Source organism: Sorghum bicolor, chromosome 5 (assembly GCF_000003195.3).
Source record: "Sorghum bicolor cultivar BTx623 chromosome 5, Sorghum_bicolor_NCBIv3, whole genome shotgun sequence".
Classification (NCBI taxonomy): Eukaryota; Viridiplantae; Streptophyta; class Magnoliopsida; order Poales; family Poaceae; genus Sorghum; species Sorghum bicolor.
The window spans coordinates 19,539,020-19,563,040 of NC_012874.2; the positions used below are offsets into that span (position 1 = coordinate 19,539,020).

At 47.2% G+C, this 24,021-nt stretch overlaps 1 protein-coding gene across 1 annotated transcript; it reads right to left on the reverse strand.

The window, feature by feature from the left end:
• Positions 141-5,333, reverse strand: LOC110435898. Its single transcript, XM_021461998.1, has 6 exons — positions 4,878-5,333; positions 3,205-4,482; positions 2,982-3,087; positions 680-2,880; positions 349-603; positions 141-197 (listed from the first exon to the last, which is right to left on the reverse strand). Exons 1-6 carry the CDS (start codon positions 5,331-5,333, stop codon positions 141-143), a joined length of 4,353 nt encoding a protein of 1,450 aa, XP_021317673.1.

Here is a 24,021-nt window from a genome sequence, read left to right on the forward strand (position 1 = left end):
AGTCGGTGCGTTCTGTTTTATCTACTAACTAATCGAGATGAGATTCTCTCTGTCCCCTCGGATCTCTGTGAACAAAAAATAACATCGAGCAATGAAGGATTGAAAGAAAGTGTTAGCGCCCCCTGATCAGGGCCGCCGATCTACTCGAACTCGTAGAGAACCGACAGGTTCGCCGGCCGACGAGGCTCGGACGAGTTCTTCAATAAAACGTCATAGTGTTTACACAATGGATAATTCCCCTTTCCAGGGTTGGCTCTCTCTTTATCTACCCACTCCTGGCTAGCTCATAGCGATTACATGCCCATTCGGGCCCAAGGATCCTGGTATTCTTCTTACGGGCCCTCTTACTCGACCTTGCAGGATGGGCCGTGTTGGGATGGCCCAGGTGAGGAGTGGTGACATCCCCCTCCCCTTGGGCACCGGCTTGTCCCCAAGCCGGAGCTTGAGGGAACTGCTGCTGAACTGCTTCGGCATCCTCCCAAGTAGCCAAGGAAGCATCCATTCCGGACCACTTGATGAGCAGTTGAGGTACAGTACCGTCTTGGCGCTGATGAAGAAGGCGTTGCAGAACAGCTTCGGGTACCTGTAGATGGTCATCCACATCTGGAAGGTCAGGAGAAACAGTGTATTTAGTTGAGGGTGCCGGCTTCAACAGGGACACATGAAACACCGGGTGAACAGTAGAAGAAGCTGGGAGCTGTAGCTTGTAAGCCACCGAACCGATCTTGTCGATGATTTCATAAGGCCCGAAGTAGCGAAAAGATAGCTTCTGATGTGCTCGAGGAGCCAGCGACGATTGAACATATGGCTGAAGCTTCAAGTAGACAAAGTCGCCGACAGCAAAGGAACGCTCAGAGCGGCGCTTGTCAGCCTGGACTTTCATACGTTGTTGAGCGCGGTGAAGATGATGGCGAACAGAAGCCAACATTGTAGCACGTTCAGAAACCAGGGCTTCGACTTCCGGTTGCGAGGAAACCGTTGACGCGGTAAGTCCGAAATGCCGGGGAGGGTGACCATAGAGGACCTCGAACGGTGAGCGGTTGATTGAAGAGTGAAGACTGGTGTTGTACCAAAACTCCGCCAGAGGAACCCATTTGACCCACTGTTGCGGACAGGAGTGGACGAAGCAGCGGAGGTAGGTCTCCAGGCATTGGTTAACACGCTCTGTCTGCCCGTCAGTCTGAGGATGATAGGCCGAGCTCATAGACAGAGTTGTGTTGGCCAGGCGAAAGAGGTCACGCCAAAAGAGACTCGTGAAGATGCGATCACGGTCACTGATGATGTGAGTCGGCAACCCATGCAGACGGTAGATGTTGTCCAGGAAAACTTGAGCAACGTGCTGAGCAGTAAAAGGGTGGGAGAGTGGAATGAAATGAGCAAACTTACTGAACTTGTCCACGACCACCATCAAGCAATTAGCTGCACCAGAGCGAGGTAGACCCTCAATGAAATCCATAGAGATGACTTGCCATGACTCAGTTGGCACAGGGAGTGGAGAGAGCAATCCGGGGTACCGTGCACGGTATGGCTTGGCCTGAGCGCAAACAGAACAACTGGCCACAAAATTCTTGACATCAGATTTCATTCCCCGCCAGGCAAAGAGTTTCTTGATATGACTGAATGTTACTGGGAAGCCTGAGTGACCCCCTACGGCACTGCTATGCATGGCAACCATAATACGGTGCTGCAGATTGCTGTTGCTCCCCAGCCAAATACGGTCTCGATGTCGCAGGACTCCATCAGTCAGAGTATAAGGTGGGTGGGAATCCGGTGACAAGGTCAGCTGCTGAATTAACTTGAGGGAACCTAGATCACTATGATATCCACTGACCACGTCAGAAAGCCAGGTTGGTGTTGAGGAAGAAAGAGCTTGGAGCTGAAGTGGTGGCGCTGGATGGCGAGAGAGCGCATCTGCTGCCTGATTGGAAGCACCTGGTTTGTACACAATCTTATATTGCAGCCCAACTAACTTGGTGTAGAGCTTGAGTTGCCATGGGGTATGCAGGCGCTGATCGGTAAGATGTGACAGACTACGTTGATCAGTATAAATCAGGAACTCCCCATGCTGCAAGTAGGCACGCCATTGTTCTACAGCAACCAAGACAGCTAAGTACTCTTTTTTGTAGGTGGATAGGCCACGGGTCCGGGGCCCCAAGGCTTTGCTCACAAATGCGAGAGGGTGACCTTCCTGGAGGAGGACGGCGCCCACGCCCAGTTCACTGGCGTCTGTTTGAATGCTGAAAGGCTTGGAGAAATCTGGCAACGCAAGAACCGGTGCCGTCATCAAAGCTTGTTTCAGAGCAGAGAACGCTGTATCGTGGTTTGCTGTCCAGACAAAATAAACCCCTTTCTTGAGCAAATCAGTGAGAGGTCTTGTAAGAATTGCAAAGTGACGAACGAATTTTCTGTAATAGCCTGCGAGACCTAGAAAACTGCGCAGCTGTTTAAGATCCTTGGGGACTGGCCAATCACTGATAGACTGCACCTTAGATGGGTCGGTAGCGACCCCAGCAGCACTCACAACGTGACCCAAGTAAGAAATGCTTTGCTGGGCGAACTTGCATTTAGACAGCTTGACTTGCCATTGATCACGAGCGAGTAAAGTCAACACCTGACGGAGGTGGACAATGTGATCCTCGAGAGAAGAGCTGTAGACCAAGATGTCGTCAAAGAAGACAATGACGCACTTACGGAGCAGTGGGTGTAGAGTCGTGTTCATCGCTCCCTGGAAAGTATTGGGCGCGCCGGTGAGGCCAAAAGACATGACCGTGTACTCAAATTGGCCCAATGTGTCTGGAAGGCGGTCTTGTGTTCTTCCCCAGGTGCCAGGCGGATTGGATTGAAGCCAGCTCTCAAGTCCAAGACTGAGAACCAGGAAGCCTGAGAGAGCTCGTCCAGCAGTTCATAAATGACTGGTATAGGAAATTTGCTTTTCACAGTGAGAGCGTTGAGCATGCGATAGTCAACACAGAATCGCCAACCCCCATCTTTCTTCCGGACTAGCAGTACAGGAGAGGAGAATGCACTGGAACTTGGTTGAATGAGACCAGACTGAAGCATTTCAGTGACCTGGCGCTCGATCTCAGACTTCAAGGCAGGGACATACCGATATGGTCTGACAGACACCGGTTGAGCGCCCGAAATGTGTGGTATAGCGTGGTCACACGGTCGCCGAGGAGGTAAACCAGTGGGCTCAGCAAATACCGACTGAAATTCAGACAATAGGGACACCACAGCTGGGTGAAGCGGTTCGTGAACAGCAAGGTTGCCCGAACTGTCGGCAATGTGGAACAATTGAACCATAGAACAAGAGACATCAGCTGGTTGGATGCCTTGTAGAAGGATCTGAATGGAGCCATAAGGAATGAGTATCCACTTCTGTAGCCAGTGCACTTTCATTGGTGAAAAAGCTTCAAGCCAGTCAATGCCAACAATCATATCATATGAACCAAGTGGAAGCACTTTCAGATTGGAATGAAAAGTATAGCCCTGAACTGACCATTCAGCCTCTTTGAGTTCCTGCGAGCAGAGCAAGGAGGTGCCATCGGCCACTTGCACCGAAACCGGGGAAGCCAATTGAGAAACTCCAGGAAGGTGAGCGGCAAGTGAGCTGTTGATGAAGGAATGGCTGCTGCCTGAGTCGACCAAAATTAAGACCTCGTGATCACCAATTACTCCTTGCAACTGGATGGTTCTTGGGGTTGGCTGGGAGGAAACAGCTGCAGCAGACAATAAGAGGAACAGTTGAGCAGGATCAGTATCAACAATCTCATGCGAACATTCACCAGTATCACCAGAGTCATCACAATCATCGAACTGAAAAGCATCTTGGCAGAGATTCCAAACTTCCTGCAAGGCATGGAGTTGAAGAACTTGTGCACACTTATGGCCAGGTTGCCAGCGCTCCCCGCAGCGGATACATAACCCCCGGGCCTTGCGGTAGGAACGGAGAGTCTGCAGCTTTTCATCCACATTAGGTGGCCTCGGAGGAATGCGGCGATCATCAGGCTGTCTCTTGTCATCAACAATAGATACCCCGGGTCGACCCGGACTGGATACGCTCTTGGAAGCCGGGGCCTTGGATAATGAAAACCCATCAGTCCTGCGGACATCACGCCGCCTGCCCGGCTCGAGCGCTTCCTCCTGCAAGAGAGCCAGAGAACAAGCAGTATCCAAATCTTGTGGACGTTGCACAATAATAATAGCACGGATGTCATCCCGCAGGCCATCAATGAATCGGGTGGAATAGTAGAGGTGGTCGGGGTTGGGTGTATAAGCTGAAAGCTGCTCCACCAGATCAACAAAACGATCCACATAATCTTGAACGGTGGAAGTTTGTTTGATGTGGAATAATTGGCGGATGAGGAACTCGTGTTGGTCGCGACAGAAGCGCTCACGGATCATTCGACAGAAGGATGGCCAATCTTGTTTCATGAGGTCGCGTTCGACAGATTGGAACCAGCGGCGAGCTGCCCCGGTGAACTGCATTGTGGAGCATTTCACCCACATAGAGGGGTCAACAGCATAAAGATCAAAGTAATTTTGGGCACAAGTCATCCAGTATTGGGGATCATCACCGTCGAACTTTGGGAAGTGCATTTTGGGAAGATGGCCGAGGTTGGGAGGTGCTGGGTGGGGTGGGGGATTGGGAAGTGGCTGTGGTGGAGGTGGAGGCCGGGAGGGGGGTAAGGATTGTAACGGGGAAGAACGAAATCGGAAACTGGGTGATTGGGCATACCATTGGCTGGGGTCGGCGCTATGGTCGTGACCGAACCATAGGTCGGCGCCCGTGTAGTCGATGCATCGCGGTGCCCGCTGGGCCAGTCGACCGTGGGTCCGCCAGGATGAAGCACGGCGGCGGTCGACTCCCGACGCACCGTCAGCGAAGGATGCTGCAGCCGCGTCGTAGGAGTCCTGGGTAGGTGACGACAGAGATCGTAGCGGATATCGTCGACGTAGCCATCGGTCTCCATCCGCCAGATCTGAAGGTTCCCGACAACGCCTTCCAGCGCCTCTAGTCGATCATCCCGTTCGTCGCGGATCTCTGCCAGGCGAATCAGCTCGAGATCCGCCATGCGCTGTTCCAGGTCGTCGATGCGCAAGTCGAACCGGGCCCCCCAGTTGTCGGAGATTACGGCGGCGGTGTACTGGGCGGAGGTGAGGTCCTCCAAGGCAGCGACGCGGATCTCGACCGCCTGCTCGCGACCCTGCAAGGCGTCTCCGGCGTCTTCGAAGCGCTTCTCCAGGCGCTCCCATCGCTCTGCCGAACGCTTGTCCAGCTCTTCCATCTTCTTGAGCATTTCCTCGAATGCCTTCGATACAACTGGATCCATCGCTCCCCCGGCTCGCCGCAGCCGGGTGAAATGGTCGTGGGGTGGCGGCGCGGACTCCAGAACGCGCCGACGAAGGGGAACCTGGCTCTGATACCAGGTATGTTAGCGCCCCCTGATCAGGGCCGCCGATCTACTCGAACTCGCAGAGAATGGACAGGTTCGCCGGCCGACGAGGCTCGGACGAGTTCTTCAATAAAATGTCATAGTGTTTACAGAATGGATAATTCCCCTTTCCAAGGTTGGCTCTCTCTTTATCTACCCACTCCTGGCTAGCTCACAGCGATTACATGCCCATTCGGGCGCAAGGATCCTGGTATTCTTCTTACGGGCCCTCTTACTCAACCTTGCAGGATGGGCCGTGTTGGGATGACCCAGGTGAGGAGTGGTGACAGAAAGGGCCTCTGCTTGCGCTCCCTATCTGCATGCAGAAACTTGGCTAGTTTAGTTAGCTTGCTTTGACTATCGTAGTAGGTAATTATTATTTAATTATGGACACTTAAAAGATTCATCTCACAAATTATAGACAAACTACATAAATTGTTATTTTTTATCAATATTTAATACTTATGCATGTGTCTAAATATTTGATGTGATATAAAATCTTCAAAATTTTTAGGAACTAAGCTAGGCCTTGATCTCTCCTGCAGCTTGAATTTCACTTGTGAGAAGGGAGCCTAGTCTGGGGCTTTGGGCAGTAGGTGATATTGCTAATACGAACTCCCGGCTTGAATCTAGCCGGTCCCATTTAAACAAATATGTTCTCATTCAACAATGCAGCAGGCATCTTCACGGAAAACAGATGGTGCATTGGCACCAACCATTATCAGTTTGTGTCTAATAGGATTGCGCGTCCTACAAGGTTTGCTACCAAGATTGTAGGGACGAGTGATCGGAAGTCGAGGACGAAGGGGGGCGCTGTGACACTGTGATCTAGAGCTCGTGAGAGAAGAGAGAGACAGCTAGGGCAGGGATTAGGTCTGCTGGCTCCATAAAGGAAGCCGAGTAAATATGATTGCTCTTGCTTGATTATATCAATAGAGTTTATAGATATTTATGTCCCTTCTACTCCACCTATTTTGGTAAATAACCTATAAAGTTATAAAGATAACTGTGCTGGGCTATCAGCCCGTTAATCATACATCGGCCATGACATCTCTCATCGCAAGGACAAATTGAAATGACCTAGATTTTTCGGGAAAAATCCACAGATTCAAATTATGATGTGATAATTCAGAAATTGAGCCATCACATTATCATATATCAGCTGTTATCATAGTCATACATCGTGAAAAACAAGATTACAACCCATTTACTTTACAACTCTTGGTCAACAAGCCTATTACATCGTTTTTCTAGCGGAAACACACACGGGTCTATATCAGAGTTGATGTAGCGCGTCAGTGGTGAAGGCTCCTCCTTAACGAGCAATCATCAGAGTCGGCGTAGTTTATCAGCGGGCGTAGCCTTCATCTCCGAACCAAACTTGAGCGCAGGAACGAGACCACCTAATCCTTCTATTCTCCTCCGTAGTTATCGTCATAGACCCCATTCAAAGCCTACTAAACAATTTTCAGTACGATTTGTATAGGCCACTGGCTCCCACCCTATGCTTTTGCGTAAGCTTTGTGGTAAGTGGAACGGAAAGGGTAGATCAAAAGGCCTATATATATGGTTGTAGTTTTTCCTATGCAAGTTCATCAATATTTTATAATAATAATTCATCAAGTTTTAAACCATCTCAACCACACGTCCACCATCCATCCATCTATCCCATCACGCACATCTCACCACACTCTCACTCTCTAGGCGGCAAGTACGACTCCTGCTCGTGCCTTGCCTCAACGGCCAACACCGGATCCAACACAACCCAAGGGAAGATAGAAGGGACTCCTCTCACTAGTCAAGTGAAGCTGTACTTAGGAAAGGTCCATAGCCGACGAATCGGCGTATGTATCGATCGATCAACCAAACTTTGCAGAGGTTTACACTAACCAGAAGATCACCATCATCGACGGTGGCCCCCGTCTAGGCTGATTCCGAGCTGCCTCCCAACTAAATACGATGCCGCCCTACCACTCAAAACTAGGGCCATACCGGAGTACCACCGACATGCTGAGACTGTGAGGCGTAGTACCGGACCCCCAAAGGTCACTACGCTGTCTTAGGAGGGTGTGGGTCCTCATGCCCGTACCTCCCTACACTATCTGCTATCAACCTAGTAGTAGTAGCACCGCACTAGCTAGTCGTACATCCTTCCCGCACCATAATAAGGTGAGTGGCGTGTAAGGCTTCCTAAGACCCGGTCCACAGAACATATCAGTCCTTAGGGTGACCAAACAGGACATCTTCATGAGGGGCCAACCGATGCCGCGCTCGACGGAACATCCGGTTACCCCGTGCTATACAGCACCTCCCATCCCGGCGCTTCGTCCCACAAAGACACTCCACTCTGGGACCTCTCCCTGTCACATGTACCCGCCATAGGTATCTCTCATGGAGAACGCCCAGGTAGCATCCTTTGGCAAGACTTGTCCCAAGACTCGTCGTAGATCCAGCTCGGTCGACTCAACCCTCACCACACACCCAAGACACATGCCAAGACCTCCGCAAATCTATTATCATCTCATTGAACACTTATTGGCACCACGTGCCTTATCCACTCACACCCAATCCTCCACAATGCATCACATAACAGATATAATGCGTAGTAGAAGCAGTAGCAAGTAGTATGTGTTGACGGTCCTTAAGTACCAAATATAATCATCAAATAAACAAAGAAAAGGATACAAATGCAACCAACACCCAGACTTAGGGTTTTATCTGACAGAATTCCACGAGTTTTGGTGTTTGTCTATTTCTGCAGGGGGTTATCAGGAAATATGGAGGAAAGGCCCACACGTCGGGTTTACATAGAGGTATTAACGTGCCGCGCAATTTTCTATCATCTAGAAGAGTCCAAAAGTCATGGGAACGAACGGGAAGGCGATCGGGCCCGGGGGCAGGGCGCCCGCCTAGGTGTTGTGGCCAATCACGTTCAATCTCACGGATTATACTCCACTGACCTAAAAGATCAAGGATAACTGTTCAATCAATGTCGGTTTGATCCGACGGCCCACGTTCACTTGAGGGGACTATATAAGCAGACCCCCTGGCCCCTGGAGGAGAACAAGATCATTATAGAGTTGAGAGGTGCCCTCGAAGGATAACCTTTCCTCTATAGAGAATTAGGGCTTAGCATCCAATGTGAGAGTAGACTTAGTTCTACTAGATTGAGAGAGATAGAGTGGAGGTGTAGATCGGAGGAAGCCCGACCTGTCGGTGTCTACTCCGAGGTTGTACCTGCGGTATCAAGTCTCCTAACCCGAGGCTTGCTCCTAGGATTCTTCAGTATTTTGACTTCTAAATTCTAGTAAGTTCTTTGTTTTATTGTTCTTTGGTTTATGAGTTTACTTTGATCTCTTCGCGTAGAGTTTAGAGTAATCATCTCTAGCGTAAACGTGGTGTTTGGGCTAGGATACTCATAGATTTCCCCTGACTAGCTGGACCGTGGTAGTAGCGAGGAACGTGACATTTCCGAGTTAGCTTTGTAGCCCATATCCCGTTAGTAGGATCGATAGGGTTTACGGGTGCGGGTCGAACGTCCTTTGTGGTGTCTAGATTCCGTGAGCCTCCCCAACAGAACAGTAGATCATCCTTACCAAGGTTAGAACAAGAGTGCAGTTGTAGTCTTCTCTATACATCACTCACATCGAGTCACATTGTTTGTAGCATAAAGGGTAGTAGCAATAGATTTGGTTAGTCAGATGCACGCTATCTCCCAGTGGTAAAAATATAAGTATGATACTCTGGATAACCTCCTGGGTGAAGTGCTCACCGATATCCGTGCGCTTGCGGATCATTTCCTGATGGCGTTACTAAATATCAACAAGCATTTCTGGCGCCGTTGCCGGGGAGAAAGATGGTTTGCTGAGATAACTTTAAGTCTTGCTATTATCTTGTATTATACTTTTATACTTTTATTCTTTTATCTTTTTATTTTTTCCATCTTTATGGATAACTCAAATTCCACACCTATTATTGAATTTTTTGCACCTGCAGAGACCAGCCATAGACCATGGGAGTCAACAAGTCCTTTCTGTGCCCCTAATTTTGATCTGTGTCTGGAGTTGATTGCAATAGGTCAAAACCAACCCTTTTCTATAGCTGAGGTCCTATCTTTTAATCAAGAAGATAATGAACTTTTAGCTACACCTAGTGAATATGTTAATCTTTCTATAAATTCTAGTTTAAACCTAGCCCTACAAGACCATGTTTTTTCTTGATATTTTCACATTGTTCTTAATCATATAACCTTTGGTAGAGTTTTTTTTCTTTATCTATTAGTAAAGCAAGGTATGTCTTCATTCGTGGACATCCTTCTTGCACTAGTCTTCATAGAAAAATCCTAGAGATAGAGAAGGAATCATCTCCCAGACGAGGAAAGGAAGTTTCAATAGCCGATTTCCAAACATTTCAATCCCATGATTCGGCTATCCAACCCAAACTTGTAGTGCTCGAAAATAATTGAAAGAGCATCTAGGCCCCTAGTGATTTCGGTGATTAATGACATTATGATTACTATGACTAACGTGTGTTTTGCAGAGGCAAAAGTCATAGGTAAGGTCTTGGTATATAGGTACTCGATGGACAGGGACGTACATGCCTACTTAATAGTGGAAATCGTTTCGGTTTTCAAAGGATGGATGGACATCGTCAAGGCTAGACTAGGTCTAAGTGCCATATGGTGAATTAGGGCACTTGGAGTAGTTTAGGACTTTGTTTTCCTTTAACCGTACTATTAAGAGGGGCTTTGATCTAGTAGCTTGACTTAGGCAAGGCTTTAGGTTTAGGTGTGGTGCACACTTGGTAAACCTAGCACTAGGCAGCTCAGAGATAGTCCTTAGATCGAGAGGAACAAACTTTGTTTTGGAGCGATCGCGTTTCGACGAAGTTTGGGTGCCCAAAGGGGCACCGGACGCTGCACCGGACGCTGTGTGAGTGCGTCCGGTGAGGTCCTTAACCGTTAGAACAGTGCCGTGCTTAGGGTTAGGCACCGGACGCTAGCACCGGACGCGCCGAGTAGCGTCCGGTCCCATGCGCAGGGAGCATGTAAAGTTTTCCCGAGCACCGGACGGTGCACCGGACGCTGAGAGTTAGCGTCCGGTGACCTGTCAGAGAAAAGTGCAGGTAGTCGTTATGAAGCACCGGACGCTCGGTGCAGTGCGTCCGGTGCAACATAATGTGCGTCCGGTGACCCCGTTTTCAGTGGAACCGGTTGGCCGACCTTTGGACTTCGTGGATAGTATTTATACTCCTCCACCTCATCCATGAGAGGTCTCTTGCCCATTTGAACATCAGAGAACCTTGTTGTGGAGCAAGAGAGTTGCAAGAGCCTAGAGAGGATTGAGATTTGAGTGATTTCTTGAGAGAATCCTTCTCTAGTGAGTTCCAAGAGTAAAGTGTGCATCCACCACTCTCTAGAGCCTTGTTTGGGTCAAGTGAGAGTTCTTTGCTTGTTACTCTTGGTGATCGCCATCACCTAGACGGTTCGGTGGTGATTGGAGGCACGAAGACCGCTCGGAGTTCTTGTGGGTGGCTCGTGTCAAGCTTGTGAGCAGTTTTGGGCGATTCACCGCGACGGAGTGTCGAAGAATCAGCCCGTAGAGAGCACTTGGTCCTTGCGCGGACCAAGGGGGAGCAAGACCCTTGCGCGGGTGCTCCAACGAGGACTAGTGGAGAGTGGTGACTCTCCGATACCTCGGCAAAACATCGCCGAGCACTTTCCTCCACTACTCCTTTACTTTCTAGCATTTACTTTGTGTTTTTACATTCTTAGAACTGCCTTGCTAGAATAGGATTGGAACTAGGTTGCAAAACTTTTTATCCGGTAGCTCTCTAAGTCACACTAGGCACAAGGGGTTGAATTGGAGCTTATAGGTTGCTTAAATTTTTAGAGAAGCCCAATTCACCCCCCTCTTGGGCATCTTGATCCTTTCAATTGGTATCGGAGCCTAGTGCTCATTATTTAGGCTTCACCGCCTAGAGAAAGATATCTAACGGGGATGGACCGCCACCCATGTTCGATGGGAATGACTTCCCGTATTGGAAAATACGGATGGAGTCATACCTTGAGGCATGCGATGTAAAGTGCCTAAAAGCCGCGACCGAAGGGTTTGCCCCTCCGGAAAGAGCCACCGCTCTTACTCCACAAGAGCAAGAAAACAAGAAGTGGAATGCGAAGGCCAAAAACCACATCTTTAGAGGTCTTTGCAAAGAGGTATTCAACCGCGTTCGGAGCCACAAAACCGCCAATGAACTTTGGAAGGAACTTTGTGCGCTCCATGAGGGAACAAAGAGTGAACGCGAGGAACGCTATCACCTAGTGATGAACAAGCTTAATACATTTGAAATGCTTCCTAAAGAAAATGCTAATGAAATATATTCTCGCTTGAATGTCATTGTAGAGGAGCTAAATGGACTTGGGCTTACACAAATGAGCACGACGGATGTAGCATGGAAGATACTATGTGTGCTTCCCATTGAGAAATATGGGCACATAGTAACCGTGCTTCATCAAGGCGATCTTTCCACCGCTACACCAACCACCATATTGGGGAAGATCAATGCTCATGAGATGTACATGCACATGAACCCTCAAGATGGCTCCTCGTCGGCCAAGAAAGAGAAGAAGGATTTGGCTCTCAAAGCTTCTCACAAGGGCAAAGCCAAGAAGATTGAAGTTGAGTCATCAACTTCAAGTGATGATGATGCATCTATTGCCCTCTTGGTGAGAAGAACCACCAAGATGTTGAAGAAGCTCAACAAGAATGGAGTCAACTTTGATTGCAAGAAGAAGAAGTTCTTCACAAGTAGCAAGAGGAAACCCATCTCTGAGATGGATTGCTACAATTGTGGTGAGCTTGGTCATCTTGCTCATCAATGTCCAAAGCCCAAGAAGGACAAGTACAAGAAGAAGAACAAAGAGCAAGATGACTCAAGTGATGATGAGAAGAATGACAAGAAGCAATACAAGAAGAAAGGTGGCAAGAAGAAGGAGCACTACAAGAAAAAGAATGGCAAGGCTTACATTGTTGGTGATTGGCTCACCGACATTGAGAGCTCAAGTGGTGACTCCTCCGGCAATGAAAGTGATGATGAGAAGGTTGCCGCCATCGCCATCGATGCTCCATTACCATCATCTTCACCACCATCTACATCCTCTACACACCTATGCCTTATGGCCAAAGGTGACCGGAAGGTACAAAGTGAGAATGAGAGTAGTGAAAGTGATAGTGAATATGAATCACCCTCTTATGATGAACTTGTAAAATTGCTAAACAAATACACAAAAGTCATAAGAAAGACTAGAAGTGAAAATGAAAAGCTTGAACTTGAAAATGACAAACTTCTAGCAAAGCTTAAGTCTAGTGATGAGCTTAGAGACCAAAATGAGATCATGACCACTAAGCTCAAGGAGCTCAAACTCTCTCTAAAAGAGCTCAAAGAAAAACATGATAAACTTGAGAGTGTTCATGATGAGCTTATCACTAGATATAGAGCAATGAAAGAAGAACTAACAACTCTAAAGGCAAACTATGACAACCTTGAGATTGCTTATGAACTTGCAATTGATGAAACACATGTTGCTACTAACAATGTTGCTAAGCTTGATGTAGCCACATCTTGTGATGACTTACTTGTGGAGAGCACAAGCAAATGTGTTGATTGCAAGGGCAAGAAAGTGGTAGTGGCCGAGAGTTATGAGGACACTATCAAGCTCAAGGATGAAATTGTCATGCTCAAGAAAGAGTTGCAAGACCAAGCCAAGCACAAGACCATTGTGATTGAGTCACTTGATCAAGACAAGAAACTTGCATATGAGAACAAGTTACTCAAAGAAGAAAATCAATATCTCAAGCTTGGTTTGATGTATGACAAGCAAGAAGAAGATGAGATATTCATCTTGGATGAGTTAGCAAGCAACAATGACCTAATCATCAAGAAGCTAACTCAAGAGAACAACAAACTCAAGAAAGAGAAGGAACACCTAACCATGGGGTTAGCAAAGTTCACAAAGGGGAAGGACCTTCAAAGTGAGCTTTTCATGAACACCGTCATGAAGATGGACAAGAGTGGAATTGGCTACAAGGCACATCAAACAAAGCTCATCAAGTTACTAGCTACTCATGATCAATCAAGCAAGCTAAAACCAAAGAGATGCTTTGAGTGTGGTCATGAAGGACACTTTGCTCATGAGTGTAAGGCACCACTACCACCACCCTTGCCCAAGCATGCAAGGCCATTTGCCTTCAATGCTCACTACATTGTAAGGAAAGACAAGAGTGGCAAGGTCAAGGTTAGCTTCATGGGGCCGCCCAACAAGCAAAGGCCAAAGAAGATTTGGGTGCCAAAGCAACTAGTAGAGAAAGTCAAGGGCCCTAAGAAAATGTGGGTCCCTAAATCTCAAGCTTGATCTCTTGTGTGTAGGTGAACTACAAGACCGGTGGATCACATTGGGTAATTGATAGTGGTTGCACTCAACATATGACCGGAGATCCCCGGATGTTCACCTCTCTTGATGAAGATGTTGACAACCAAGAGAAGATCACATTTGGTGACAATTCAAAAGGGAAGTTCAAGGGGCTAGGAAAGGTTGCTATATCAAATGACAACTCAATCACCAATGTGCTCTATGTGCAATCCTTAAGTTTCAACTTGCTCTCGGTTGGACAATTATGTGACCTTGGATTTGAATGCCTATTCAAGAAGAAGGAAGTAATTGTGACCAAGGAAGATGACAATGAAGTGATATTCAAAGGCTTCCGGCACAACAACTTATATGTAGTTGATTTCTCATCCGATGAAGTTGATGTCAAGACTTGCCTATTCACCAAGACTTCACTTGGGTGGTTGTGGCATAGAAGGTTAGCACATGTTGGAATGGGCACACTCAAGAAGTTGATGAAGAAAGAATTGATTAGAGGCTTGAAGGATGTGACATTTGAAAAGGACCAGCTTTGTAGTGCGTGTCAAGCGGGCAAACAAGTTGCGAACACTCATCCAACCAAAGCCTATCTCTCTACTTCAAGAGTGCTTGAGCTACTTCACATGGATCTATTTGAACCAACCACATATGCTAGTCTTGGAGGCAACAAATATTGCTTGGTCATAGTTGATGATTTCTCCCGGTACACTTGGACATTCTTCTTGCAAGACAAGGCCGAAGTTGCATCAATATTCAAGAAGTTTGCAAAGAATGCCCAAAATCAATTTGATGTGAAGATCAAGAAAATTCGAAGTGACAATAGCAAAGAATTTGACAACACCAACATTGAAGAGTATTGTGATGAAGTGGGAATCAAGCATGAGTTCTCCTCAACATACACACCAAAACAAAATGGGGTTGTAGAAAGAAAGAACCAGACATTGATTACCTTGGCAAGAACAATGCTAGATGAATATAACACTTCAGAGAAGATGTGGGCCGAGGCAATCAACACCGCATGCTATGCTTCAAACCGGCTCTTTCCTCACAAGTTCCTAGAGAAGACACCATATGAATTGCTCAATGGGAAGAAGCCCGATGTCTCATTCTTTAGAGTGTTTGGATGCAAATGCTACATCTACAAGTAGCGCCAACACTTGGGAAAATTCCAAAGAAGATGTGACATTGGTTATTTGGTTGGCTATTCATCAAAGTCCAAGGCATATAGAGTCTTTAACCATGCCACAAACATGGTTGAAGAAACATTTGATGTTGAATTTGATGAAACTAATGGCTCCCAAGGAGCAAGTGATAACCTTGATGATGTAGGTGGTGAACCATTGAGGGATGCCATGAAGAACATGCCGGTGGGAGACATCAAGCCTAAAGAAGATGATGATGATGTGCAAGTCATTGAACCACCATCCACCTCACAAGGTCCACAAGATGAAGACAAAGATGTGAGAGATGCCCATGAGGACACTCAAGTCTCTCATGAGCAAGCGGTGGCACAAGCACAAGATGTTGATGCTCCCCAACCAACCCCTCAAGTGGCACCAAGAAGAACATCACATCTCCTCCAAGATCACTCTCAAGATCTCATCATCGGGAGTCCATCACGTGGTGTAACTACTCGTTCTAGACATGCTTTATTTATTGAACATCACGCTTTTGTGTCTCTTGAAGATGAACCAAACACTATAGAGGAAGCTCTTCGTGATGCGGATTGGATCATAGCCATGCAAGAGGAGTTAAACAACTTCTCTCGCAACCAAGTATGGACACTTGAAGAGCGACCCAAAGATGCAAGAGTGATTGGAACAAAGTGGGTCTTCCGGAACAAGAAGGATGATCAAGGCTAAGTGGTGCGCAACAAGGCAAGACTTGTGGCAAAAGGCTTTTCACAAGTGGAAGGTCTTGACTTCGGTGAAACCTTTGCACCGGTGGCAAGACTTGAAGCAATCCGTATCCTACTTGCATATGCATCAAGTCATGATATCAAATTATTTCAAATGGATGTGAAAAGTGCCTTTTTAAATGGTTATATTAATGAGCTTGTCTATGTTGAGCAACCCCCCGGTTTTGAAGACCCTAGGTACCCCAAGCATGTCTACCGGTTGTCCAAGGCACTCTATGGTCTCAAGCAAGCTCCTAGAGCTTGGTATGAGAGGCTTAGGGACTTCCTCATTGAGAAGGGCTTCAAGATTGGGAAAGTGGACACAACACTTTTCACCAAGAAAATGAAAGGGGAAATCTTCATTTGCAAAGTTTATGTTGATGATATTATCTTTGGTTCTACTAATGAAGATTTTTGCAAGGAATTTGGTGATTTGATGTCCAAGGAGTTTGAGATGTCCATGATTGGTGAGCTATCCTTCTTCCTAGGATTTCAAGTCAAGCAAATGAAGGAAGGGGTCTTTATCTCTCAAGATAAGTACACTCAACATCTTCTCAAGAGGTTCAAGATGATGGATTGCAAGCCAGTCAAGACTCCCATGGCATCAAATGGGCATCTCGACTTGGATGAGGGAGGTAACCCTATTGACAAGACTCTCTATCGCTCCATGATAGGAAGTCTACTCTACCTCACCGCATCTAGGCCCGATATCATGTTTAGTGTGTGTATGTGTGCAAGATATCAAGCAATGCCTATGGAATCTCACTTGATTGCCGTCAAGAGAATTCTTAGGTATCTAAAATACACACCTTGCCTAGGCTTGTGGTATCCCAAAGGTGCAAGATTCCAACTTGTAGGCTATTCCGATTCGGATTATGCCGGGTGCCGGATTGATAGAAAAAGCACATCCGGAGGGTGCCACTTCCTAGGTAGATCACTTGTCTCTTGGATGTCAAAGAAACAAAATAGTGTTGCCTTGTCAACGGCCGAGGCGGAATACATTGCCGCCGGTGCTTGTTGTGCACAAATACTCTACATGAAACAAACTTTGCTAGACTATGAAGTAGTTCTAGACAAAGTACCTTTGTTATGTGACAACGAAAGTGCCGTAAAACTTGCAAACAACCCGGTTCAACACACCCACACAAAACATATTGACATCCGCCACCACTTCCTTAGGGATCATGTTGCTAAAGGTGATATATCCTTAGAGAATGTGGGAACGGAAAATCAATTGGCGGATATCTTCACAAAACCCTTAGATGAAGCTAGGTTTTGTATGTTGAGAAATGAACTTAATGTGCTTGATCTCTCTGACTTCACTAAAAGATAAAAGTTGTGTGTTGAATCTTGTAAATAACTTTTGCTTTGCATATCATGCATACTAAAACTAAAATACAACTTGCATGTAGGGCTTGTCTAACATGGTTAAGATAACCCCCTTAAGTGTGTGAAAAAGCTTAACCTTGGATCAAACTTGACAAGCATTAGTTTACTTTCAACTATTGCATTTCAACTCATATCATGTGCATGCTTGTTAGTTGACCGTTTCTTTTCGGTTATTCATTGAGCATCCGCTGTGTTCGTCCATAGATAGGGGGAGCATTCGAAGCTCATTGTGATTTAAACCCCTAGCTTTATGGCCATATGATGCTCCTTGGTGATTTTCTCGAATTATTTTCATAAAAACTACTAAGCCTATGGCTAAATATTTGTGAAAATTTGAGGGTTTGAGAGAAGTCACTCATACGAGTTCCATTTGGTGTTTAATTGTGTGCTTGTGGAAATGGAACTTGGTTGGGTCATAGTCGGGCGTAGTGTTTCGTTGAAAAAGTGCTCAGAGGAGCACCGGACGATGCACCGGCCGCTGCCTCTGTGCGTCCGGTGCGGTGAGTGTGCCAGACTGCACTCACCGGATGCAGGAACAGTGTCCCTGCAGCATCCGGTGAGGTGCGTCCAGTGCTCACCAGGCGTAACCCGAAGCACCGGACGCTAAGGCCAGCGTCCGGTGCCCATCGTCCGGTGCGATGCAAATTTGCAGACCTCTCTGCGCATCAGTCCGGTGGTCACCGGACGCGTCCGGTGCCACATTAAGAGCGTCCGGTGACCCCGCGGTGGGCGCTTAAAGCCCGCGCCCCAGGGCTTAGCGCGGCCGTTTCTCTTTCCTCTGCCGCCTACGCCCGAGTCTCCCGGTGCCCTAGCCCGCCGAAAGTCGCCATCGCCGTCGAAGTTCGTGATCCCGGCGCCCTTCTTGTCCTCCCCAGCGCCCAGATCCGCCCCACGACTCCTCCTCGCGCAGCTCCTGTTTCTTCGACAGTTCTAGGTTTTGGGTAAGTTCTAGATTACTTGCCCCTAAGGTGTTTGGGTAAATGCTTGAATGGATTAGAATATTGTTTCCGATGACGTTTTAATTCGTTCCTTATCTACAGCACTTTGAAGGTTGGATTCTCGTTCTCCGGCAGATCTCAATTGCTTTTTTGAATCCGGAACGCGACTCGACCTTGGATCGTAAGCCATTCGCGCTCGTATCTTATCTTCTCTTGCGATCTATATAGGGTTGTCTCATCTCTAGTCGATATGTTTTCTTATATATATCCTATCTTGTCTATTCCCTGCAGCGCGTTAATCTCCAGTGTCAGTCGGTTGTCTGTCGGACGCTTGGTTCGCAATGGCTCGTACCAAGAACGTCAGTGGTCCGACAGCTGGCTCAGGAGGTTCTCCAGGAGGTGATAGTTGAGGTGATCCTCCCCGTTGCCTGTCAGCGGCAGAGAAGGGGAAAGGCAAGAAGCTGGCCACCAAGAAGCGGAAGGCCAGTGACAGAGATGCAGAGGTCTGTTGACACCGTTTTTGGGCACGTGTCTGGGATGGCAGGATAAGGTGGCAGTAAGATGTTTACAAAGTGGGTTGCCGATGAGGATGGTTGCCGATGAGGGAGAGGTTGAACGTGACTAAGTCCACAGGTAGTAATATGGTGCCGATGGCTAGATAAGAAAGTCTGCCGATGACTATGGCAAAGGGTCTGCCGATGATGCAAAGAGGGAGTCCGGAAGCTGCCGGTCGTTATGTGGAGGAGTTTCGGTTTGTCACGAGGGATAGTTTTGTTATTTCCTTAATTATTTGCATCGTTTTGTATACGGATTCCGTGTAATTTGGAATTCGAATTCTAATCGTGTCTGGTTGTAGCTCTTTGAGCAGGGTATAAATGTAGACCCTAGGACCTTGTAATAAATCAATCAAGAAATCAGACACACGTTTTTACTCATATTCCAGCATTTACTTTTCGACGACTTCGTCATACTTTTTCCTTTTGTTACGAGTTCTTAGGAATTCGTCGACTTAAGCTCGGCGTGTTCTCAAGTTCCGCGTGAGTACCTCTTAGCCGTGACATCTGGGCGCATCGCTGTTGTCAGGACTAAAGTATTCGAGTTATCACCTTTGCCGATAGCAAGGTCAAATCGGCTGGCACGCCTTAACGTTTGAATCGGGTATTAGCCCTTTGTGTTTGCAGATCAGTTTTGCATCAACACATCTTTTGGCACGCCTGGTGGGACAGGATTCAAGATCGAGATCAACATGTCGATCTCTGACCTCGATCAAGAGAACGTCATCCCCGTGACGGAGGCCAACCTCAAGGATGAGCAAAAGCAAGCTATTGCCCAAGCCATGGAAGAGTTCAAGCAGCAATGCCTGAGGTCTTTCAGCATAAACAGGAGCGGCGAAGTGGTCCAGAAAGATGCACTGCCGGCCCCACGGCAGGTCACCTTTGACGCCAATCCTGGCAAGCTTCAAGATATGGTTGACAATGCCATCAATCGAGCATTGATTAACCAAGCTGGTGTATTGTCTAATACGGTTTTCAATGCCATGGCAAGAACTTTCAAGGAAGGACAAATCCCACCAGATTATGTGGGCCCCTCCCATCATCAGCCAACGGCACCAGAGGTCACGGCTCCATCAGCTGCCTTGACGACTGCAAGTGCACAATCTGCCGTCCCTCCAAGTACATCGGGGACTACTGGTGCACTATCTATGCCGATGACAACCAACCCACAAATTCCAGTTGGGCAGCATAAACTGACAACAGATATGTTGGCATCGGCAATGTCAGGGTTGACTCTTCCTCCCAACTGGTGGGGTTACGGTATGCCTCCAGAGTTGACACCGGGAACATCACAAATAACTGACATGAGGGGCAAAACTCCTATGACATCGGCACCTCCCAATGCGCCGATAAACCAGAGTCCTCGGTATACCACAACTACTACTGCAAGGCCTCGCACTGGAAATCCTCAAGATTCAATGTTCCAGATGCCCAACGCATCGGCAGAGTCAATGCTGATGCAACAGAGGTCTATGGCTCAGTCGGGGTATGTCAATTCAACGACGGTACCTAATTACCAATCATCGGCAGTACCTATGCCGATGAACGCTAATAATGGATGGCTTGGACAGCAAGCCTTTCCACAATCGCCCCAGCAGAGTTACCAGACTACAGGGTTCCAGCAAGGGCAGGTCTATCCCGGGTTCCAAGGTCAGGGGATTCCCAACCAGCCAATGAATTTTGGACAGCAACTCGGAGGACAGCCAATCGGTGGACAGCAGTTTGGTGGTCCGCAGATGGGAGGACAGGTGATCAATACAATGTTCCGTGCAGATCACGTCCCGAACGGACACGTGGAGGTTCGCCACCAAGTGCCAGATCCGCAGCCGCCTCATCGGCAAGATGCCGATGCATATTGGGCCGATAAGATTGCTGAAGTAATGAGGGAACAATTTGGGATAAAACCCAAAGTCAACACTTATTCTTATCGGACACCGTATCCTCCCGCGTATGATTTGATCCCGCTTCCACATCGGTACAAGGTACCGGATTTTACGAAGTTTTCCAGACAGGACGACACGTCAACTATGGAGCATGTCAACAGGTTCATTATTCAATGTGGAGAGGCTGGTAACAGGGACGAATTGAGGGTTCGTCTATTTTCATCATCATTGTCTGGATCGGCCTTTACTTGGTTCATATCATTACCTCCCAACTCAGTAATTACTTGGGCCGATCTAGAGAAGCAATTCCACAAATACTTCTTCTCGGGGGTTCATGAGAAGAAGATCACCGACTTGGTCAAGTTGAGGCAACGTAATGATGAGTCGGTTGAGGGATTTGTGCAGAGGATACGAGAGGTCAAGAATAAATGCTATAGCCTGGTTCTGGATGATCGGCAGCTAGCCGATTTGGCTTTCCAGGGTTTGTTGCCACATATCAGGGATAAGTATGCCTCTCAGGAGTTCGAAAGTTCAAGTCATTTGGTGCAGAGGATTTCTGATCAAGACATCAAGCCTTTCGAGCCTAAGAGAGCATGGAATAAGAAAGTGTCATTTGTTGATGAAGCAACAAGCTCGGATTCTGATGAAGAACCAGTAATCGGTTTGGCAGAGTGGGTAAAAAACAAGAAGCCGATGTCTTGTCCTTTTGGGCAGAAGGAACCAGAGAAGTTTGCTTTTGACACCGCTAAGGCTGATAGGATATTTGACTTTCTACTTCAGGAAGGTCAGATCAAACTGTCACCTAACCATGTGATCCCATCGGCAGAAGAGTTGAAGAGGATGAGATATTGCAAGTGGCATAATGCAACTTCCCATGACACCAACGAGTGCAAAGTATTCAGACAGCAGCTGCAATCGGCTATAGAGTCAGGGAGAATCAAGTTTGACAGTTCCAAAGCCCAGAAGCCGATGAAGATAGACCAACATCCTTTCCCAACAAACATGTTGGATGCTAAGGGGAAGGCTAAGGTCTTAACATCTGAGACAGCTGAGAAGAGTGCATCGGTAGATCCTCAGTATCAAGTTACTACTGCTGATGCAAGAAGTAAGGGCTTGGTCCAGGAAGGAACTAGCTCAGGAAGGCCTCCTCGATCTGGTATCGTCATAACTCATAGAAGGCCTCGAGAAAATTGGCGACAACGGGAAGATCGGTATCGGCGCCAGCAGGAAGATTATCGACGGGAAGAAGAAAGACGCCGAGAGGAGTGGAATCGGCACAGGGATCATCGGAATTGTCCATTCTTCATCCATTGTTGGGAGGAAAATATCAAGCTTCCTACTGTCAGAGAGTGCCCTGAGTGCAACGGTTATGATCGGTACGATAGGATCGATCGGCATTATCATAATGATGAACGGCGATTTAATGGGCCGATCAGAGGAAGGGTGTCAGTTCATGACCGGCTGGGGGGCAGATGTAGTGGGCACGACAGACTTAGTGACCGTGTCCAGTATTTTCCCAGGAACCAAGAAGAGCTCGAGGGAATGGCTGATGCGCGGGTTCCCGATGAATTCATATTTTGCAGGGATGCTAACACGCATCGTATGGAGTCAAGGGAGAACCGACGCCCAACGGCAAGGCAAAGGCCACTTCCTCCATGGTGCCCTGGAGGATTAACCAAGACACAGAAAAGGAGATTGCAACGTGAAAGGCAAGAAGAGCTAAACAAGGGAGAGAACTCTGGAAGTCGGCAGCCGTCAGACACTAAGAGGGAAGGTCCATTGGCAGGCGTCAACATGGTCTTCATGTTGCTGATGGAGTTTCTTGCACCAGCCAGTGATGATGAGTTGGAATTTTCTGATCAGATAGCTCAGTTGGCTCTGGATCCGATGACGGCTATCTTTGAGAAACCTGCCGATGACGAGAGGTAGCATCTTAAAGCTCTGTTCCTCAAAGGAAGGGTTGATGGGCAGCCAATGACCAAGATCCTAGTTGATGGTGGAGCTGCTATTAATATTATGCCGTATGCAGTATATCGGAAGCTTGGGAAAGGGGATCAAGATTTGACCAAGACCGATATGATGCTCAAAGACTTTGAAGGAAACGTGTCTCCAGTCAAGGGGGCGATATGTGCAGAGTTGACCATCGGCAGCAAAACCTTGCCGACAACTTTTTTCGTGATCAGCGGAAAAGGTGCTTACAACTTATTATTGGGAAGAGATTGGATTCATGCCAATTGTTGTATCCCATCTACAATGCATCAGTGCTTGGTTCAGTGGGTTGGTGACAAGATTGAGATTGTCCCAGGAGATTCTTCTTATGTTATCGCATCGGCAGAAGCGGATACTTACGAAAGGACCAGGTGCATTTCAGGAGAAGTTTGGGAGAAAGATTTTCTCAAAGTTGCCGATTATGAGATTCCACCGATCCAAGCAGTCGGTTCTGACGACGGTTTTTAATGGATAGATTCGCCGATGATGGAAAATTAGGCCAGGGATTCACATCGGCCGATGATTTGGTAGAAGTAGATATAGGTAGTGGTGATAAGCCTAGGCCTACTTTTATTAGTGCTAAATTAGATCCTGAGAGTAAGCGACAATTGACTAGTTTGTTAAAGGAATATAAAGATTGCTTTGCTTGGGATTATACAGAGATGCCTGGTTTAGACCGATCAATTGTTGAACATCGGTTACCCATCAAGTCTGGATTTCGGCCACATCAGCAACCAGCCCGCCGATGTAATCCTAACATTCTACCTGATATTAAGGCCGAAATCACTAAACTTATTGAAGCTAAGTTTATTCGGCAGTGTCGGTATGCCGAATGGATTTCCAATGTTGTTCCGGTTTACAAGAAGAACGGGAAGCTTCGGGTGTGCATTGATTTCAGGAATCTCAATAAAGCTACGCCGATGGATGGATACCCAATGCCTGTCGCCGATCTACTGGTTGATGCTGCGGCTGGTCATCGGGTCATCAGCTTCATGGATGGTAATGCAGGTTACAATCAAATATTCATGGCGGAGGAGGATATTCCAAAAACCGCATTCAGGTGTCCTGGTCATGTTGGGCTATTTGAATGGATAGTCATGACTTTTGGGTTGAAGAATGCTGGTGCTACTTATCAAAGGGCTATGAATTTTATATTTCATGAGTTCATCGGCAAGCTCGTAGAGATTTATATTGATGATGTGGTGGTTAAGTCTGGAGATTTCTCAAAGCATCTTGCCGATTTACAAAAAGTGTTAGAGTGCACAAGGAAGCATGGATTGAAGATGAATCCCAACAAGTGTGCATTTGGTGTATCGGCAGGGCAGTTTCTTGGTTTCATGGTACATCAGAGGGGTATTGAAATTAGTCGAAGATCTATTGATGCCATCAATAAAATAGTGGCCCCTACCAACAAAACCGAGCTCCAATCCTTGATCGGCAAGGTAAATTTTATCAGGAGATTTATATCGAATTTGTCTGGTAGGATTCGTGCTTTCAGTCCTCTTCTTAAATTG